Source organism: Helobdella robusta (genome assembly GCF_000326865.2).
Source record: "Helobdella robusta unplaced genomic scaffold HELROscaffold_37, whole genome shotgun sequence".
NCBI lineage: Eukaryota > Metazoa > Annelida > Clitellata > Rhynchobdellida > Glossiphoniidae > Helobdella > Helobdella robusta.
In genome coordinates, this window is record NW_008704785.1 from 754211 (window position 1) to 775381 (window position 21171).

General features: G+C 34.0%; 2 protein-coding genes across 2 annotated transcripts; one reads left to right on the plus strand and one right to left on the minus strand.

Annotated features, from left to right (window-relative positions):
- Positions 1–341: 341 nt before the first annotated feature.
- HELRODRAFT_145845 (hypothetical protein) lies at positions 342–954 on the plus strand (the record flags this gene model as incomplete). Its single annotated transcript, XM_009023744.1, has 2 exons — positions 342–473; positions 793–954. Coding segments are annotated over 2 exons (294 nt in total), but the record flags the coding sequence as incomplete, so codon positions are not given.
- A 10548-nt stretch (positions 955–11502) lies between these two features.
- Positions 11503–21135, minus strand: HELRODRAFT_192681 (hypothetical protein; the record flags this gene model as incomplete). The annotated part of the gene is made up of 28 exons (XM_009023745.1): positions 11503–11751; positions 11943–12035; positions 12275–12347; positions 12622–12692; positions 12976–13069; positions 13291–13396; positions 13700–13877; positions 14147–14207; positions 14413–14516; positions 14832–15005; positions 15164–15315; positions 15423–15507; positions 15735–15876; positions 16044–16135; positions 16405–16595; positions 16711–16952; positions 17249–17389; positions 17571–17643; positions 17798–17889; positions 17968–18053; positions 18250–18391; positions 18639–18691; positions 18795–18915; positions 19117–19205; positions 19857–19970; positions 20150–20271; positions 20709–20922; positions 21055–21135. Coding segments are annotated over 28 exons (3435 nt in total), but the record flags the coding sequence as incomplete, so codon positions are not given.
- Between the last annotated feature and the right edge of the window lie 36 nt (positions 21136–21171).

Consider the following 21171-nt stretch of genomic DNA (forward strand, 5'->3'; position numbering starts at 1 on the left):
TATGGAGGGGATGTTGGTGTTTTGATGATGGGAATGATTCGTGACTCTGGTGATAAGAACGTCGCTGATGATACGGAATATAACAGCGTTAAAATTACACACATTAACATTGTTAATGTTTTCACTCATATAGATAATGTTTATGACAGTGAAGACATCAACTTTTTATACTCATTGACATAATGACATCAACTTTTTCACTCATTGACAGTGAAGACATCAACTTTTTACACTCATTGACATGATGACATCAGCTTAATTCCTCTGCTAACATTTACAACCAACGCTAATTAGCAAACACGGAGGAGTTCGACGTGTTGAATCGCTCTCTAACGCACGCAAAGTCAATCCTGAACTTCGTGAACCATTGCATAGAGGAGGCAGAAAACCACCAGAAGCTGATCAACATGCAGAAAAGGCTGGACAAGCGAGCCATAGAGGCCTCAACTGACCCTAACCTTGCTGAGTTCAAGGTCAGTTGTTTTGTTGCCGGATGCGTGTAATTGATTGGTTGATTGATTGATTGAGGTGATTGGATGGATGAATGAATGAATGGATGATGGATGGATGTATGAAATGGATGAATAAATAAATGGCTAGGTGAATGAATGAATTAATTAATGAATAGATATAGTAGAACGAATTAATTAATAAATTTGTAAATATTAAAAATACTACTTAAAAATAAAACATTTTTACACAGATATTTATTAATCATTTTTAAAATTTTCAAAAAATATCTCATAATATTAACCATCCGATATCTAAAAATAATTTAACCTTTTGACCCAGAAACTTGACCTGACCCGACATCGTTTGATATTCGACGGACCGATGACCTGGAAGTTGTCGAAGAACAAGCAGGTAGACATCCATGCCATTTTGCTGGAAGACTTCATGGTCCTTCTGCAGAAGGTTCCAGATTCAGAGAGACTGGTCCTCAAGGCTCACAACTCCAAAGATTTCAACAAGGTATCGTTATTTGTTTGTTTGTTTGCTTGTTTGTTTGTATGTTTGTTTGCTTGCTTGTTAGTTGTTTGGATGTCTGTCTATCTATCTATTCATTCATCCAATTGATTATTTATTTATCTGTCTATCATTTCTTTCTTTCCATCCATCTATTGATTCATTCATCTACCTGTCCATCTATCTGTTGGCAAGTGCTTATGGTGAAAGAATTCTCGACAGTTTTAATAAATTAATTTTTTTAAATTTTATTATAAAAAAAATTTAAATTTTTTAAAAAATGTCAAAAATTCTCAAAAATTGAAAAATTTTTGATTTAATTTTTTTTTAAATATTTCAAGAAAAAATTTTAATCTAGAAAAATCCATTCAGGATAGCATAAAAGGGAGTGGGAAGGACGAGCTGAAGGAGAACATCCACAATCCCATCGTCAAACTCAACTACATGATCATGAGACATGTTGCTACTGGTTTGTAACTGTTACTACTACTGCTGCTGCTGCTGCTGCTGCTGCTGCTGCTGCTGCTGCTGCTGCTGTTGGATGAATGAATAGATGGATAGACGGTGGATGGATGTGTATACACATAGAAAAATGGATTGATTAGTAAATAAATTTTAGAATGAGCTAGCGTTCAAGAAGTAAATGAACAAACGAATAGATAAAAAGCTGGATTGATAGATTGATAAAACTTCTACACACCTATAATTGAATTGAATTTATTTGCCCGGCAGAGAAGAAGGGTTTCTTCCTGGTTCGAATGATAGAGGAGTGTTGTCAGATATATGAGTTCATCGCGCCAACTGTTGAAGACAAGAAAAAGTAATATTAATTTCCAATTTTATTTCAATATCTTTCATGAATCATTCAAGCCATTAATCACCACCATCATCGTCATCGTCATTGTTCATCATAATCATCTCCACCACCATGCAGATGGTTCCGTCTGATCTCAGAGGCAGCAGAATCGTACCGACTGCGATACAACATCGCCTACAACTCCCTCTTACACAGCTTCGACACGGCGAACGCTGGCATGTCTGGCAGCGGTTGCATCACTGGTGAGTCCATCTCGCATTTCACTGCAACCACTGGTATCGGCCGCATTAAAATACACAATGGCATCAGTGGTCACTACGCATCCAGTGCCGTTTATACATCCGCTAGTGCTTCTGCTAGCGGCAGTAGTGTTGCCGTTACGAGAAGCGGTGGATTCAGCAGCGACGATGATTACGCTTGCAGTGGTGGTGGGGGCGATGTGGTGGCCACAGGTACGCATGAGGAAGAGATGGTCGAACAGTCCGGTTCTATGCCGCTGTCATCCTCTGTCGTTTCCTCCATTGTTCCAGATGATATCAACCAGTTTAAATACGCTAGTGTGGATCACGGATAGTTAGTTGTTGTGTGTTGTACTGGCTGGGTTAACGTCAATGAAATATTTTATCCACACACACACACACGCACGCACGCACGCACGCACACACACATATTTATTTCACAGCCGCCCCCGACAGATCCAGCTAAACTCGTCAGCGGAAGACAAATTACAAGCTCTGATGATGAGTGACACGAAGAGCAACGACAGCCTCGACGAGTCAGCCGATCGCAGCTGTCTAGACGACGAACGCGCCACTGTCGACGGCTACGACGATGATGATGACGATGGCGACGATGATGATTTCAGTCGTCTCGTTCAACCGGCCGAAGTCAAGGTGTCAACTTTGGAAGTATTGGAGCGACAGTTGCCGCCCCATCAATACGGAAGCGTCATGGGTGAGTGGGCGTTTGTAACTGGAGTCTGTCGTGTCGTGTGTTGTTGTTAGTGTGTGGTAGTGTGTCATTAGGTTTGGAGTGTTTTACAACGTTGTACTGAGTTGGCGTAGGATAAGATGGAGCACTGAATATGTTGCCGATTGCACACAACAGATCGTATGAGGAGAACGAGCTTGGAGTTGGATAGGTTGCTGGCGGAAAAGAGACACCTTGTGTCGAAACTTCTGGGTCTACAACCGCAACAACTACAATCAGTAACTCGCGTGCGTTCATAATTATTTTATTATATTTATAATTTATTTATATTCTTAGATGAATAAATTATATTGTTATATCCAACTTTATGATTGGTTGATGACAATGCTGGTGTATATCAAATTTTATTTTCTGATTGGTCGACAGATGGTGGAGGAGGAGGAGCCAGAAAGTAGTGATGTGCGGGAACTACTGCTGGCCATGTTATCGCAAACGGATCGACTCGCTGAGATCGTCACACACAATATCGGTATGGGGTTGGGCTTGTTTGCTCAAGTATTCGTCTTATATTAAATTGTTATTGTCATTCTTGACAATGTCAATAACATTTTTGTTGCTGTTGTTGTTGAGGTTAATGGCATTTTTGTTGATGGTGTCGTTGTTGATGTAATAATATTCTTGCTCTCATTAGTTGCTGTTGAAAATAAAATGATTCAAATTTTACTCTTCAATTTTCAAAACCAGATAACCAATCAGACGTGGAGGAAACAACAACAGCTTTGACAACAACAACGCCTCCTCTCGCAACATCAACAACAACGTCATTAACATCAACAAACGATCATCATCATCACCGCCAACAACAACAGCAAGATGCATCTGTACTACTGCCAACAACACCAGTATTAAACATTACAACTAAACTCAACAGTCTGCTTTTGAGGCTTATGAAGGTGCTCATGCAACAAGATAAGCAACGAAAGTTAGCTGCAACAATGACAACATCATCAACGACGACAACAACAACAACAACATCAAAAACAACAACATCAACAACAACAACGACAACAACATCAACAACAACAGCAACAATGTTGCATCCAGTTTATTTCTCTACAGCAGTTAACATTGAAAATAAAGATTACCAATTGAGTAGTAACAACCACAAAACGACCAACAACAATACCACCAACAACAACAACAAAACAGAAAAATTTGTCAGCGCCATCGGCAACATTAAGTTAAGCAACAACATCGGTAATAACAACAACAGCAACAACAGCAACAAAATTATGAATGTTTTTAATAAGAGTTCAACTATCAAAATTAACACATCATCCTATGACAGCAATCACAACAACAACATCAGTAACAACAACAACAACTACAACAACAACAACTACAATGTTAATAACATCAACAACAACAGTAGCTATTCATCCGAACGTGAAGTCAATGTCGTTGATGAACCAGTAATTATAACAGGTCAGTTTAGGGTCTTGTATTTATATTAGTATCTAGGTTAGGTTATTACCAACGTTAAATACTTCAATTTTTTCATTTGTGTTTAAGAATCAAATATCTATTTATATAACTATTTCTGTGTGTATGTGTGTGTGTGTGTGCGTGTTTATGTATGTGTGTGTGTGTTTGTGTGCGTGTGTGTGTGTGTGTGTGTGCGTGCGTGCGTTCAAATGAAATTCCATTAAATTTTTTCTAAATAAATTTGTAGATAATAATTTGATGAGTTTTACTTCTGCTGTATCTCAACAACCAGCTGACCATCAACAAAATTTGCAATCGACAACGTCAACATTATCCATAGCATCTTCTACAACAACAACAACAGCTTCAATCATGCAATCAGATGCAACACCACCCCAGCAAACAATAACGCCAGTAACAACATCACATTTATCATCAACGACAAATTCAGCCATAGATTCAACTGGCGCTACAACCTTACAGCAGCAACAACAACCACAACAACAGCAACAACAACAACTTGACAACGTCAACAACAACAATGACATTAATTTCGATTCTAACAGCAGCAACAACGACGAAATATGTAATGAGGAAAGCGTTCAAACGATTTTGTAAAAAGATATATATATATATATATATATATATATATATATATATATACATATTATTTACTTAAGTATGCAATAATACTCGTATATAAATATACATATATATATATATATATATATATATATATATATATATATATATATATATATATGATGTTAAAAAAACCATAATTAATGCACTGATTTATGAGATCTACCAAATTTTTAGCGTTGGATAGTTTTTTCATTACATTTCTCAATATTTCTAACCAAATTCGTCATTATTTATTTTATTAAAGTTTAAATAATATACAGTTTTCCAATTCGTTCTCGAGTGTATAGAAGCTATTTCGAGATTTTTCAATCATCTATATGTCAATTATAATATATATATATATATATATATATATATATATATATTGTAATATATACGTACACACATACATACTATCTTTATCTTAATCAAATAACAGTATATATAGAGAGAGAGAGAAAGAGAGGGCGAAGAAATATAGATTTGTTAAGTATAATATGTTTTATTAACGATAGGAATAAATTTAATTTATTCTCTTTTATTTAATTTACGATCATCAGCCAATACCATTGTATTTTTGGCCAACTGCTTTTTATTTTCATTTATATGACTTTGTTTTCAGTTCTTTGTTGATTTGTTTTTTTATTTTTTTGCTTGTCTTTATAGTTATTGTTTTTATTTATTGTTATTATTAATGTTATTATTATTATTACGTAACCAGTCAATCAATTAATCAATTAATTAATCAGTCATGTGATTGTCTAATCAACCAATTGATCAATCAATCAGCCTATCAGCCAACTAACTTCGATGCTTCATTGATTTAATGAATCGTTCATTCATTTACTACTCCTTAGTTCAATTTATAAATATTATTTAAAATATCATAATAATAATATTGATAATAATAATTATTATTATTATTATACTCTAATATAATAATTTTTTAGTTTAAATATATCATACATCAACGTATTATTTTGTAATGTTAATGATGATTAATATTTTAAGCTGAAACTCAGCTACGCACAAAAATCATTATTTCAATGTTTTTGTGTGTGTGTGTGTGCGTGTGTGTGTGTAGGTCTGCTTTTTTACTCATCCTAAATGCAATATTTTATTTTGTTTTAATTTATTTAACCAATTTGTGAATAAATGTGTAAATAGGACATTTACATTTATTTCCTTCATTTGTTCATTTTTTTTAAATTATTGTAAAATAAATTGATCATATTTCTCGTAGTTTAAATATTTTCGTTCCTTCAATCATTCATTCATCCTTTTCTTTATTCGTTTATCTATTGGATCATTCATTCAGTTTCCGATCAATCATTCAGTCATTCGTCAATAGAATCGTTTAATTAGTCAATCACATAATTATTTAAACACTAATTCAATTGAACAAACATTCGTTTGTTCGTTCGTTAGTTTATTCTTTCATTCGTTTGTTTATTTGTTCATTCATTCATTTGGTCCTTGAATTATTTTGAAGTCTTTTTTCATTTTAGCTTGAATCTCGTGGTCTCAAATACTCTGCTAATCTTTTTCTGATACCATCATTATCACCATCATCACCACCACCATCACCACCACCATCATCATCATCATCATCATCATCATCATCATTTCTTATCATCATCGTTATCGTCATTATTTATATTTTGGTTTTAAAAGATTAACAGAAAACGCGTTCAATTATTATTACCGTTTTTTCCCTTAAGAATTCAATCAATCAATCATTCATTCATTCATTCACTCACTCACTCATTTTAATTCATTCATTTACTCATTTTCTTTCATTCATTCATTTATACGTGTCGGTGTACGAATTCATTACATTAAACAGTCAAGCTTCATAAGCTTTTTTATAACATAAAAGTTTATTATTAAGACGATAATAAACCATTCACATTGAAAAACATAATGCTAAATCAGGGTAGTTAATACCGAAGTATCGCTAACTCTCGATATTGTATCGGATCGTATCGAATCGACGATACTTTTATATTAATGGCTTTGGTTGACATGGGTGACGCCACATGGGCAACACCTTTGGGAATGGTTAAACCAATCTGTCGCCACTCATTTAATTTCATGTTTTGTATTCAATACCGATTGAATAGCGATCCCAGTTTGAAGATACAAATTTGCAAAGTATCGGTTTTGCCTGCACTCCTTCAAAAGGCAGTTGTCGATACCTTTTAAAGCTGGTATTGTTCTCGGTATTCGCGGTACAATTCGTGATCATAAACAGTCCTACACAGACGTATAATATATGATATATGATACATTTAGCTTATTATTAACCGATCGGTCATATTAAAAACAGAGTATTTATGAGCCATAATTATATTATACTATACAAAAACACACACACACACACACACACACACATATATATATATATATATATATATATATATATATATATATATATATATATATATATACAGTATTTAATTTCCATTGTTTATTTGTTACAAGTGCAATTAAAGTTTAAACTAAAATAATACCGATAAATATTTTTATTCTTTATTCATTGCTTATCACTAAAAAATAATAATAATAATAATTATCATTATTATTATTGTTGTTGTTAGTATTTTTATTTATATTAATAATATTTGTATTTTAATGGTAATGCTAAGTATTTTTACGGATGGAAAAAGCCTTTGTTATCAAAGCAATTAATATAACGCGTTCATATTTTACATAAAATTTTATATAAAGTTATATAATATATATATATATATATATATATACATAATGTATTATTATACGTTTAATCATATATATATATATATATATATATATACATTTAAAAAAATATATATATATTTAAGTATTTGTTACCAACACTACTAAACAAAGAATGAGATTTTTATTGCACTATCATCATTTTATATTTCATTCATGTTCTCGTGCTAGATGATGAGTTTTACTAATAAATGTATTTTATAGAAAAAAAAAAAAAAAAAAACGAATTTCCATTTTGACGTCTTGTTTCAGCGGTCTACAAACCCCAAAAAAAAACAAAAGAGACGACATTTGGATTTTATTATTATTATTTTTTTTATTATTATATATCTTTTAATTTCGAATTGGAAGATATAAACAAGCTAACATGAAAATATTGTTACAAATTCGTTACAATTATCAATTATTATTCATTAATATTATTTATATCCATCATAATAATCAACGACCCTTAAATAATAATAACATAAAACCACATTTGAATGAATGTATTTATATATATATATATATACATATATATATATATTATATATATATATATATATATATAATATAAATCATAATAATAATAATATGAACGACAACGACAAATCTATGGTAAAAGCATAGAACAGAACAATAATAATAGTAACAAATAATAATGAATAATAATAAACGTATATAGTAATAATAATAATAATACATTGATGTTTACAAATTACAATAGCCCGCACGCATATATATATATATATAATATAAATATAAACACATATATAGTGTGGCAGATGACAATAGTTTCAGTTCACTTTTAATCAAATTGATAACATATATATATATTCATATATATATATGAACATATATATATATTCATAATAATTATAGTAGTAATTATTATTATAATAGTAATAATAATAATAAACTTTTAAATAAAGATCACAGTTTTTGAAGAAAAATAATTTTCCTTAAAATTAGTAATAGCAATTATATAAATAATAATAATAATAATAGTAATAATAATTATTATTATTATTATATCATCACGTCTTCATCACTCTATACACATTTTCTAAAGGTTCAATCGTCTCTATAATGATTAAGCGTACAAGAAAAAATAGTAATAATAATAACAACAACCGCCACAACAGCAGCAGCAGCAGCAACAACAACAACAATAATAATGATAATAATAATGACGTCATTAGTGATAATAATAATAGTAATAATGGCAAACTGACACACACAAGAGAAGAATTTTATTTAAGTATATTTTTCAAAATAATTTTAATTACTTTTTGAGTAATTTGGTAAAAAATCACAATTATTATTATTCCAAATATATTTTTATTAATATTATTAGATAATAATTTGTATAATTATTAATGTTAATAATTATAATTAGAACGACGACGATGATGATGATACTGATGAACAATGATGATGACGATAATGATGAGTAACTCAAATCTCTTCAGTCCGTCCATACTTCTCTGCTGTAATTATGAAAATTTCACATTTCAGATTATGTTATAAATAATAGTGTGTTTTCTAACCAGCTAACCAAACAACCAACCAGCCAACCAACCAGTCAATCGATCAATCAATCAATCGAACGAACGAATGAATGAATGAATGACCAAGCGAATTAATGATCGACTGATATGATAAAAAAAGAGCAGAAAATGAATAAAACGTGAACAGAAGATTTCTTGCTATCGTAATAGTATGCAGCAGGTAAGCAAGTATTGATAATGATGATGACAGCGATGATGATAATGATGATGATAATGACGATGATGATGAAGATGCTTATGATGAGAAGAAAATTTAGCCAGCGTACGATGACAAATAAAAAAAAGATAATGATAAAACCATCACAACGAAATCTAAATTGATGATGATGACGATCCCAACCCACACACCCGCACGCACACACATACGCACGCACATACATACACAAATCTGAATGAAACAAAAAACAGAAAAACTTAATTGTCTGTTTAGTATAAACCTAAAAAAGTATACAAACATAAAAAAATATTATTTAATATTATTATTTTATTATTATTTTATTAATATTTATCAATAATATGGTTAGACATATAGACGAGCAAGTGTATAGACGTATTTATGAATAATTAAAAACAGTGCCAAACTATTATTATTATATTATAAACGAAACGACATGAAATAATATAAAATAATTATAACGTAATTTTCATCAGAATATACCTATTTGGGTCAATATTATTTTCATATAATAATAATAAATAATAATATTAATAATAACAATAATAATAATTACTAAGCAAGCTAGAAAAATAATAATAATAGCTGTATAGTTGTTCAACGCAGTTGCTGATATAAAATTCAACTTTATAATGTTATTATTATTATTATTACGCTATTATTATTATTATTATTATTATTAATTTATGTACAGCATATAACATAGCATACATAATACACTCCATATCGGTACTATATCTCTCCGTATCTTACATTAAGTTTTGCATTTTATATATATACACGTCTTCCGTAGAGACTAACTATAGTTATAATAATAATAATAAAATAATAATAATAAAAGTAATTATAATAATAATATTGATGATGGTGATGATGATGGTGATGATGACGATGATGATGACGACGATACTGACTAAGCCAAAATGAATGTCTATTTTAATGATGACGATGATGTGATAATGATAATAATAATAATTATTATCATAATAATTATAATAATAATAATAATAATGATAAAGACGATGGTGAAGATAATGACGATGACGTTAACAAGAATGACGATGACGATGATGGTAATGATAATGATGATGGGGACGATGGTGATGATGATATTAGGACGAAGAAGGTTTCTTGTGAGTGCGATCACATCCAAACCATCTTTCCATCTTTCCAACGTTTCTTCTCAATTTGGAAAAAAAAACTCATGCTCTGGACAGCAGAAAAAAGAAGGAGAGTCCATTGATGATTTTTATTAATATTTTGAGAGAATAAGCGCTAAATAAAACCAAATGATTGAATAACGATCAATCTATCATTCATTCATTCATTCATATCATTCATTTCATCATTCACTCATTTGTTCGTTCAATCGATCAATCATTCCATCCATTAATTATTCAATCAACCAATTAATCAGTCAATAAATAAGTGAATAATGAAATAAATCAATCAATCAATCAATCAACCAATTACAATTCATTCAACCAATACATCAGTTATTCATTCGATTATTCAGTCAATAAATATATCAGTAAATCAATTAAGATTCATTCGTTCGATCAATCAATCAATCAATCACTCATTCATTCATTCGTTCGCTCGTTCACTCACTCATTCATTCAATTAATTAATCAAGAGTTACTAATTAATACACTTAATTAATCAATTAAATAATTAATTCAATATTGGATATCTTGATCGACAACTACAACATCTGTTATTGTTGTTGACGGCTTGTCTGCATTTTGTTGTTGTATCGGTGATGGTGACAGTGGGGAGAGCTGCTGTTGTTGCTTTGGTGATAGCTGTTGTTGTTGTTGCTTTGGTGATAGCTGTTGTTGTTGTGATAACTGTTGTTGTTGTTGTTGTGGGGACAGCTGTTGTTGTTGTGGCGACAGCTGTTGTTGTTGTGGCGACAGCTGTTGTTGCTGTGGAGATACCTGTTGTTGTTGTTGCTGTGGAGATATCTGTTGTTGTTGCGAAAATAGCTGTTGTTGTTGCGGAGATAGCTGTTGTTGTTGGTGTTGTGGTGAAACCTGTTGTTGTTGTTGTTGTTGTTGTTGTTGGGGTGATACCTGTTGCTGTTGTTGTAGAGATAGCTGTTGTTGTTGTTGATGTTTTGGCGATAATGTTTGTTGTTGCTGTGGATGATATTGAAGAAGAGGTGATTTTTGTTGCTGTAGTTGTTGATTTGTTTGCTGTAGAAACTGTTTTTGAACAGGCAGTGAGAGTTGTTTATTTATGATATTATTATTATTATTAATGCTGTTATTATTACTATTATTACTCATGTTGCTGTTGCTGTTGTTGTTGTTGCTGTTGTTGTTGTTGTTGAGTGATGACGATGATGACGATATCCGGGTTTCATTGTCAATAATGTTTTCGACAGATGTTGATTGTTGTATGTTCAGCTGTTTCAGTTGATTTTGTAGCTGCTCCAATTTTTCCTGCCAGTTCAATCAATCAATCAATCAATCAATCAATCAATCAATCAATCAATCAATCAATCAATCAATCAATCAATCAATCAATCAATCAATCGATCAATCAATCAATCAATCAATCAACCAATCAATCAATCAACCAATCAATCAATCAAATCAACCAATCAATTAATCAATCAATCAACTCATACAACCTCGTCGACGCCATCTTGTGAAGTTTCTCCATTATCAACTGACCTACTGTTGTTTTCACTCTCCTCCATTATCAACATGTTGTCTTCCTGCTCCTGTACAACCATCATAACCATCATCATCATCTTCTTCACCATTATCATCTTCTTCATCACCATCATCATCATCGTCTTCATAGTCACTAACAAAGGCAACATCATCATCAACATCCTCATCATCCCTTCGTTCATCACCATCATCATCATTCAAGTCATCAAATGTTTGGCAACAGAAATTTCAGCCACGATCCAAGTTTTTCTCGTTCATTTACTCACTCACTCACTCACTTACTCACCACATCATCAGGGCAGTATTCGAGAGCCTTCTTCAAGGTCATCTGAGCGCTGTTCGTCCGTTCCAAGAAATAACTAACAAATTATTATCATAATTTTTTTGTTATAATCGTTATAAATCAATCAATCAATCGATCAATCAATCGATCAATCAATCGATCAATCAATCGATCAATCAATCGATCAATCAATCGATCAATCAATCGATCAATCAATCGATCAATCAATCGATCAATCAATCGATCAATCAATCAATCGATCAATCAATCAATCAATCAATCAATCAATCAATCAATCAATCAATCAATCAATCAATCAATCAATCAATCAATCAATCAATCGGGCCTACCCATTAGATGTTTCATTAGATTGTGTCTGGGACCAATTGTACGGGTATTGGGTATTGTTGGAGTATGGTCTCTGTATGATGATTAAATTGATGATGATGACGATGGCTTATAAATCTATATCGCATCATCATCATAATCGTCGTCATTATCAGCATCATTGTCGTCGTCATCTTAATTACCGGCACTTTTCAGCCATTTAGCACGGTAACTCATTCAACTTCAAATGATAAATAAACATCACACCCATCATCATTGTAATAATAACAACAACAACAACAACAATAATAATAATAACATCAACAATAACAACCACAATCATAACCATCCCCGTCATTATCACAATCATTACCAACCCTGTCGAGTTCATCTTGCAGCCATTCCACGGAATTAATCCACTTGTACCTCATCTCATTATTATTCAAGACCAAGTCTACGGACAGTGCACATCTGCATATTAAATGATATAATTAACCCAGCTAATTATAAAATATTATAAATAGATAGCCCTTATGATTAGCATAAAACGTTCTAATAAAAATGCACTCTATCTAATCGAGCTGTACAACATTTAGACGATAACGATGAAAATATTGTTGAGATAATGAGTGAGTGAGTGAGTGAGTAAGTGAGTGAGTGAGTGAGTGAGTGGTAATGAGGAGACTTCTAACTTTGCAAACAATGTGACTATCATCTTTATGCACTGGTATGCCCTTTTGTGGTTCTGCGACCTTGACATTTGTATCGTATCAAACAGCCCTCCCCTCTCATCTAAACCTTAGTATCATCATCATCATTGTCATTAGTATCATCATCATCAACGTCGTCGTCGTCATTAATATCATCATCATCACTATTACCAATATTATTACCATCTACATCATCATCAGTAATGCTATTCTCAGGACCGTTGTTATAAAAACCACACAATACAAAACACACAAGGTATATAATTTTCTTAGAGTTTTCAGGCAGCATTCGAACCAGGTCACTGAGTAATAACAGCGTCGCAGCATTCAACAATTTTACCGCCTGAGATATGGCTAACTTCTAATAACAGATTTTAAAAACAACCCTAACCCCCAAATCCTTTAAGAGAGTTGTGTATGCGGTGCGTCTGCCAGCTATCTTCAAGGAAGAGCATGTGCAGCAGGATATCTAGGTAAGGTCGAAGTTCATACAGGCTGACGTATGCGATCTGCCAAAGTAACTCACTCAAGACGGTGGAGGAGAAGGTAGGATTTTCCCAGCTACAGAACTGGCAAGATTCAAATTTAATACAATCAATCAATCAATCAATCAACCAATCAATCAATCAATCCAACTGGCAAACTAATCAATCAATCAATCAGTCAGTCAGTCAGTTAGTCGGTCAATTAAATATTTTTCTAAAGTTGAAGTGCACTCAAATCAGTTAGTTCATTTTGAAAAAATCGAATTATTAAAATTGACAATTGAATTCGTGAAATGAAATACATCAAACTAATTTGATTGACTGAATCATAACGGCACAAATTAGTCAGTAACCTTGAGGAGTCTGTTAGTTTCGTCGTAGTTGTTGCAATCTACTATTAACTTCTTTATAAATCTGGAAGGAAATAAAAGATAATCTTCATATATCATATCATATCATATCAAATCACATCATATCACATCACATCATATCATATCTTTTTTTACAATCATTCTAATATCTCAATCACTCAATTAATATGAACGAATGGAATGAATGAATGAACGAACGAACGAACGAACGAATGAACGAATGAATGGAGAAAAAGTAGAAATCTCACGGAATATTCTTGAAAAGTATGTCAGCTACAGCGGGCTGTATGACAGCCACGTATTTGTTATTCATAGATTGATCTTTGTGGGGATTGGGCAATGGAGCTTTGTTCTGATTGGTTCAGTTTTGTAATTTATGTAATGAAGTTTCGCTCTGTTCTGACTGATTGGTTCATTATATTATCCACATAATGACGCTCCCTTCAGATCGGTGCAGTTTGCTATAAACTGCACCAACTTGTTTGTTTGATTGCTATAGTTTATCATCTATCTCCTATAACAAAAACTCCACCCAGATTGGTTCAACGTACGTTCAAATAATTTCAATGAACCACAACAAAGTTATGAAGATGAAGGCATAAAAAGAAAGAAAGATTAATCCAACTTGATAGATAACAATGCATGTGTCAAAAAGCAAACAGCCAACCTGTAGAGATGACGAGCAGAAGGCAGAAACATCGCAGCACCGAACTAACACAGATATAACAGCGTAGACCTTGGTTAGTTCGGTACTCTGATACTTAATGCTAGGTATCTTACTCTCATCCATGGCAACAATTAGAAAGAGTTCAGGTACACCAAGGTTTATCAGTTGATGGCGCTGTAGTAGTTGTTGTTGTTGTAGTTGTTGTTGTTGTCGTGTTTGTGTGTTTTAGTTGTTGTAAGTTATTTGTATTTTTGCGCTGTACAGTTTGTATATGTTTGTATTAACGTTTAAACACAGGGTGTTGTATAATGGTGAAACGTTATCACTATCACCTCAGGAATTCCCAGATTGGCATACATGATGAAGAACTGAAAGTACTGTGGCAGGTGCCTGCTATGTTCCGAAACCTCCTTCTTCAAGAGGGAGAGCATGGCCCTCAGGATGTGGTCACTGGACGTCATGTTCGACTCTTGTGATGGATACACTGGTTTGGTTTTTTTTGTTGGTATCATGTTTGTGTGTGTGTGTGTGTGTGTGTCTGTGTGTGTGTATGTGTGTGTGATTAATTTCTGAAATGAAAAGTAGACAAACATGGAGTGATTGACGGCGAGCAAGGACCATCTTGACGAGAGAAGTGAGCTAAGTAAACCATCATACGCATAAAAACGTTTCGAATCTGGCGGTCAATTGATGAATGAATGAATTAATTAATTAAGTAAATTGATTAATTGAATAATTAATTGATAGACAAATTAACCAATTATTAACAATTAGACTTTTAAAAATTGTCAGTATTGAAAACTCTAAATATCCTCAAAACTAGTTAACTGAACTAGCCAGTCAGCCAGCCAGCCAACCAACCAACCAATCAATAAAACCTAAGCAAGACCCAACAGAACTGACCTCGGTACTGGGACACTCAAGCATGAACTCTGCAAACCTGGTCGGTCGATTGAATAGAATATTCTGTATGAACCAGTTCCGAATCGATCGGACATTTCGAAAGTAGGGAAGAATGGCTTCCAACCACTCGTTAGCCGGACCCCTTTGATTATTTCAAACAAAATTTTTTATAAAATATTTATTATGAATAATAAACATTTATTTATAATTTATTTATTTAATTATAATTTATTTCATTAAAACTAATTTACCAATTGCCAAATAAATCTATACCCAATCAACCTGTAGAATAAATAAACCAAAGCCAACCTCAAACTCTTCTTGGTGTGGAATCCAATGTTGAATAGGAACTTAACAACGAGTTGTGTGCTACACATGGCAATCTCGTCTATCTCTTGCGCCTAGGTGCGTGGTTGTTGGTCGTGTGTCATTGTTGGCGTTGTTTTGTTAGTGTTGTTGTTGTTGTAATGTTGTTGTTGTTGCTGTTGTTGTTGTTGGTGTTGTGGATGTCAGTGTGGTTGTTGATTTGTTAATGTCACTATTGTTGATGGGGTATGATGTAAAAAAAAAATCTCAAAAACCAGATAAACGCCAAATAAGAAACAGAAGGCAGTAGTAACGATGTACAAAAAGTAAAGGTAAAGAGCAGCGAAACAGAAAAGGCACTGACACTTAGATTGGTGTTGTGCTGGTGATTATTGAGTGCCCCAGGCAGTACGAGTTTGATGTTACAGTGTAGGATGCCCCTCATGAATCTGAAGTACTCGGGTGAGAATTGATTCCTGTTGTGTAGGAATCGAATGTTCTGTCGTCGCACGCACTGCTCGATTACCTTCGGCATCTTTATAGTCTTTGGTATGTCTGGATAAGATGGAGGCGGTTGTTAATTAATTAATTAATTAATTAATTAATTAATTAAATTGCTCTCTCCTCTTTCATCTTCCATTCTATTTTTTTTAGAAATAGGATGACGAACCGGATTTAATATCAGGAAAAAGTTTGTTAGATGTTTGAGGCGACAGTAGTAGTAGCTGTTGTTTGACATCATCGTCGTTCTTTTCGTTGCCGTCTGAGATGGAGCAGCTGCTGCTAGCAAGTTGCGACTGCAGCAGCTGAGCTTGTGACTGCTGTGCCTGTTTCGAGATTTCATTGGGAACTATCTTCTCGTAGAACAATATGTAGGCATTCCACCATCTCTTCTGTCGGCTGAATTTCATCCTAGCAACAAAAAAAAGAAAGAAAGGATAGTTAGGAAAAAATTGTGTACAATTTACAATTTACACACAATCACTAATGTAGACGCCAATTATAAAGCCATAAAGCCAAGCATGGGCTCAACTAGCACTTAGCAAAATATAAACGAATCAACACGCATAAAGAAGACATAGAAAACTACTCACCAACACACACACGCACACGCACACAAACACATACTAACAATAAAGACAAACAAACAACACGGCCTGCAAACATAAAGATACATAAATAAAACAGCAAAAAATACAAAGACACACCTTTTGAGTATGTTATCAAAAACCTCTCCCACGTATTCACCACCGAAACAATGAGTCTTCATCTCTTCGTCGTCGTCCATCTTGAATGGGCTGACGTCACCGTCGTCGAATTTATACCAGCGTTCGTCATTGTCTTTGTTACTGGGAGGTGGGTTAGTAACAATGCTGTTATAACCAACAATTAGCCAGCTGTTTCATACAACCAGCCAACCAGCCAGCCAGCTAACCAACGAGCCAACCAACTAACCGATGAAGTATATACGAGAAGTAATGACCTCCGCTGGCCTGTCCACTGTGCACGACAACCCCAACCAAGTTGTACTTGGTGTTTTCATCATCCGCACTACCTTCCCCCCCAGGCTGAGCGTTATCATTGTCATCTAAGATCCACTCCCCTGTGTTATTATCATTGTCACCTTAAACATCATCACCATCATCATCTTCTGCATCATCAACTTTATTAGTGTAAACGCCATTATCATCATCACCAGACACACTTACAAACATACAAACACAAACACACACACACACACACACAAACAAAGAAACCTTCAGCTTTAGCCAATCCAGTAACAGTATAAGGCATCATGTCAATTTGTCGTGGAAACTCAAAATAATCATTAAACTTAATAGCACATTCCCTGTTTAATAAATAAATAAATTAATTAATTATAATTTAGTATTGGCAACATCAATAATAATAATAAGCGCAAGCCCACCTTTCCCAATCGTAATCAAATCTTTTTAGCTGAATGGCTAATATCGGGGGTAGTTTCTTTATACATAACCTCTTGACTGTGTCAACCTGAAACACATCATCATCATAATTAATTAATTAATTAATTAATCAAGGAATGGAGTGAGAGTTATAAAACAGACAGACAGACAGACACACACACACATTCATACATACAGACAAACAGACATACACACACATTCATACATACAGACAAACAGACAAACAGACAGACAGACATAAACACACATACAGACAGACGGACCTTCTTATTGCACTTCTCACAATGATAAGCATTGCCTCCTTCAAGCAGATCACCTTTAACATACTGCTCAAGTGATTCAAGTAAGTTCTGCTGGTTCCTGATGTCTATGTTCAACACTGTGAATGACTCTTCTCTTGAATATCTTAAGAGTAATTAATTGAACAATTGGCACATATGATGTTGGTCTTACGAAATTTTTCGACACAAATTTTTTAAAGTTTATTAGTTTATAATAAATATTCAATAAAACATTCCAACATGTTTATTCATGCGTTATATTTAACAACGTCGTCAAAGCGTTACTCGAAAACAATTAATGGAAGATCAACATTAGCAAATCAACTTTAGTGCATGTTAGCAAACAATATGAACAGAAAATTTCAAGAGACCTGTGTGGGCAATCTCTACAAATCTTCTGATCTGCAAAGGAACCTCCAAGGACCTTTTTGAGGCATCATCAGTTAAATAACTAGTTAGATAGATTTTGAATCATAATACACTGAAACATGCAGCTGAAACATATTAAGCCCAACAAGTCACCAAACCTTGCTGACAATAGGAACGAGTTCCAGGGCTTTCAGGGCTTCATCCAGACTGTCCACAAGACTATTGAAAAATTCCAATGCATCGTGCTGTTCCCTCAAGTTCACTGGCTCGCCTTGCAGTCTGGGAATATATATACGTGTGTGTGTGTGTGTGAATGTATATACGTGTGTGTGTGTGTGTTTGTTTTTTGTGTGTATGTGTATGTGTGTGTGTAATTGTTTGTTGTGTGTATGTATGTGCGTGTTTATTTGTTGTGTGTGTGTGTGTGTTTGTTAGTTGTGTGTGTGTGTGTGCGTGTAAGTTCGAGTGTATAGAACTGACTTGAAATGCTTCCAGAAACCCTTAGGAACATAGAATTGCATCTTGCTGCAGGCCAAATGTGCGAAAATGTACTGCACACATTTCAATACCTGCGTGTTGTTCGTATATTTAATTTATTTACCGCCATCATCGTCGTAACCATCGTCACATTCACCATTATCAGCCAATCAACCAATCAAATCATTCATTCAATCAACCAATCAGCAGCCAGCCAACTAACTAACCAATCAATAAGCCAATCAGGCAACAAACCTTCAGATTATACTCCTTCCTCTCGTCTGCCTTGGCAGCCATTTTGTTGGGGCCTTCGATAATTTGACTACTCGTTAAAGCTGATGCCGTTGTGGTTGTCGTCGACGAAGTTGCCACGTTTGCCACCAATGTCGATGGCTCCTCTGTCTGGTTCTCAAATGGCTGTTGCTTTTTGTACAATAGTACATTCTATGTATATTTATATATATGTATATATTGCAATGTATTATATATTAACATATAACATATTCGGCATACATAACATGTGTAGCATGGAATAACACGCACGCACGCACGCATATTATCACACACACACACACACTCACATACACACAGACACCACATACATGTAATATGCAAATTCGTGTATAACAACAACAGTAATATAAATAACGACAACAACAATTATTATAATCAATATTATTATTATTATTAATTATTATTATTATTATTATGAAAAAATAAAAATAATAAAATAAAAATCTTACAGCGGTGTGAACCTCGTATTCAGGTTTCTCCTCTACGTCATCAATGTCCAGCTGGTCATCGACAGCCCCCTCCACACATAGGATATAGTCTCGAATCGGTTCTATCATGAATAACTGTTTGACGTTGACGACGATGATGGTGGTGGTGGTGTGTTAAGATGTCATTGTCATGTGCTGATAATTTCCATAATCATGTGATGAAAATGATAACAAACACACACACACACACACAAAATGCACCCACACACACAAAACTCGCACACACACACAGCACACACACGCACGCACTCCACCTGCTGCAGTACAGAGTTCATGTAACAAGTGGCGCCAGCGTTCTTGAGACCCACAAATCCGTTCAGAGGTTTGGCTCCAATGGGTGGGATGTACTCCCATTCAAGGAGTGGAGTCTCTATATCTTTTTGATTGAATGTTGGTTTGTTTGTTTGACTGATTGATAGATTAATTGATTAATTAATTGATGAATTGAAATTAAACTTCAACTAGATCAACGACAAGAACATCAACTACAGGGGCTGTCAATAGCGGAGTAGCAGTAGCCCTACCACCTTTTTCAGTATCTGCAACACTGCTACATTTATTGAGCGAGTTGCAAATTTTTTTTTATTAGATTGTATATGAAACAATCAACATTTTATATAACAGTTCGAAAATAGCAGCAACTCTGACGTTACTTTTCAAACTTTTCCATTTAAGTATCAATTGCGATAGCGGCGCTACATTTTGTTAGCAGTAACGATAGCGGTAGCGATAGCGACGCTGTTTTATGAGTAGCGTTAACAACTGCGTCAACTACAGCAACAGTAAAAAAACATGAAGGCAAGAGAAACAAACTGGAATAGAACATAGCAGTGAGCATCTCAGAGAGAGCCTTGAGGTTAGGCAGGCATTCGGTTATGAGACTGATGAGGAGTTCGAACGCGGCCTGAATGGTTTGAGGACTCGAGCAGATGGACGACGTGTGGTCCAGATGCTGGGCGTCACCCTGGTTCTTCTCGCACTGCAACATCACTTTCGAAGCCGTGAATATGAAATCATCTACAAGCTCCTACGTGTCAAAGAAAAAAAATTTGTTGTTCATCAGTCAGGAATCATTTATGTATATCATCTCATCAGATCGTGATTATCAACTCCAGATCATCATCCTCAACAACAATGACGTCATAATCAAAACAACAACCTTGATGAGGTTATGACCAGTAGGAGCAGAGCCAATGTAATGTTTTTTATCAGATGACTGGAAGAGCACGAGTTCCTTCATGATACTGAGGTGGCCCTCCAGTAACAGGTCGGTCAC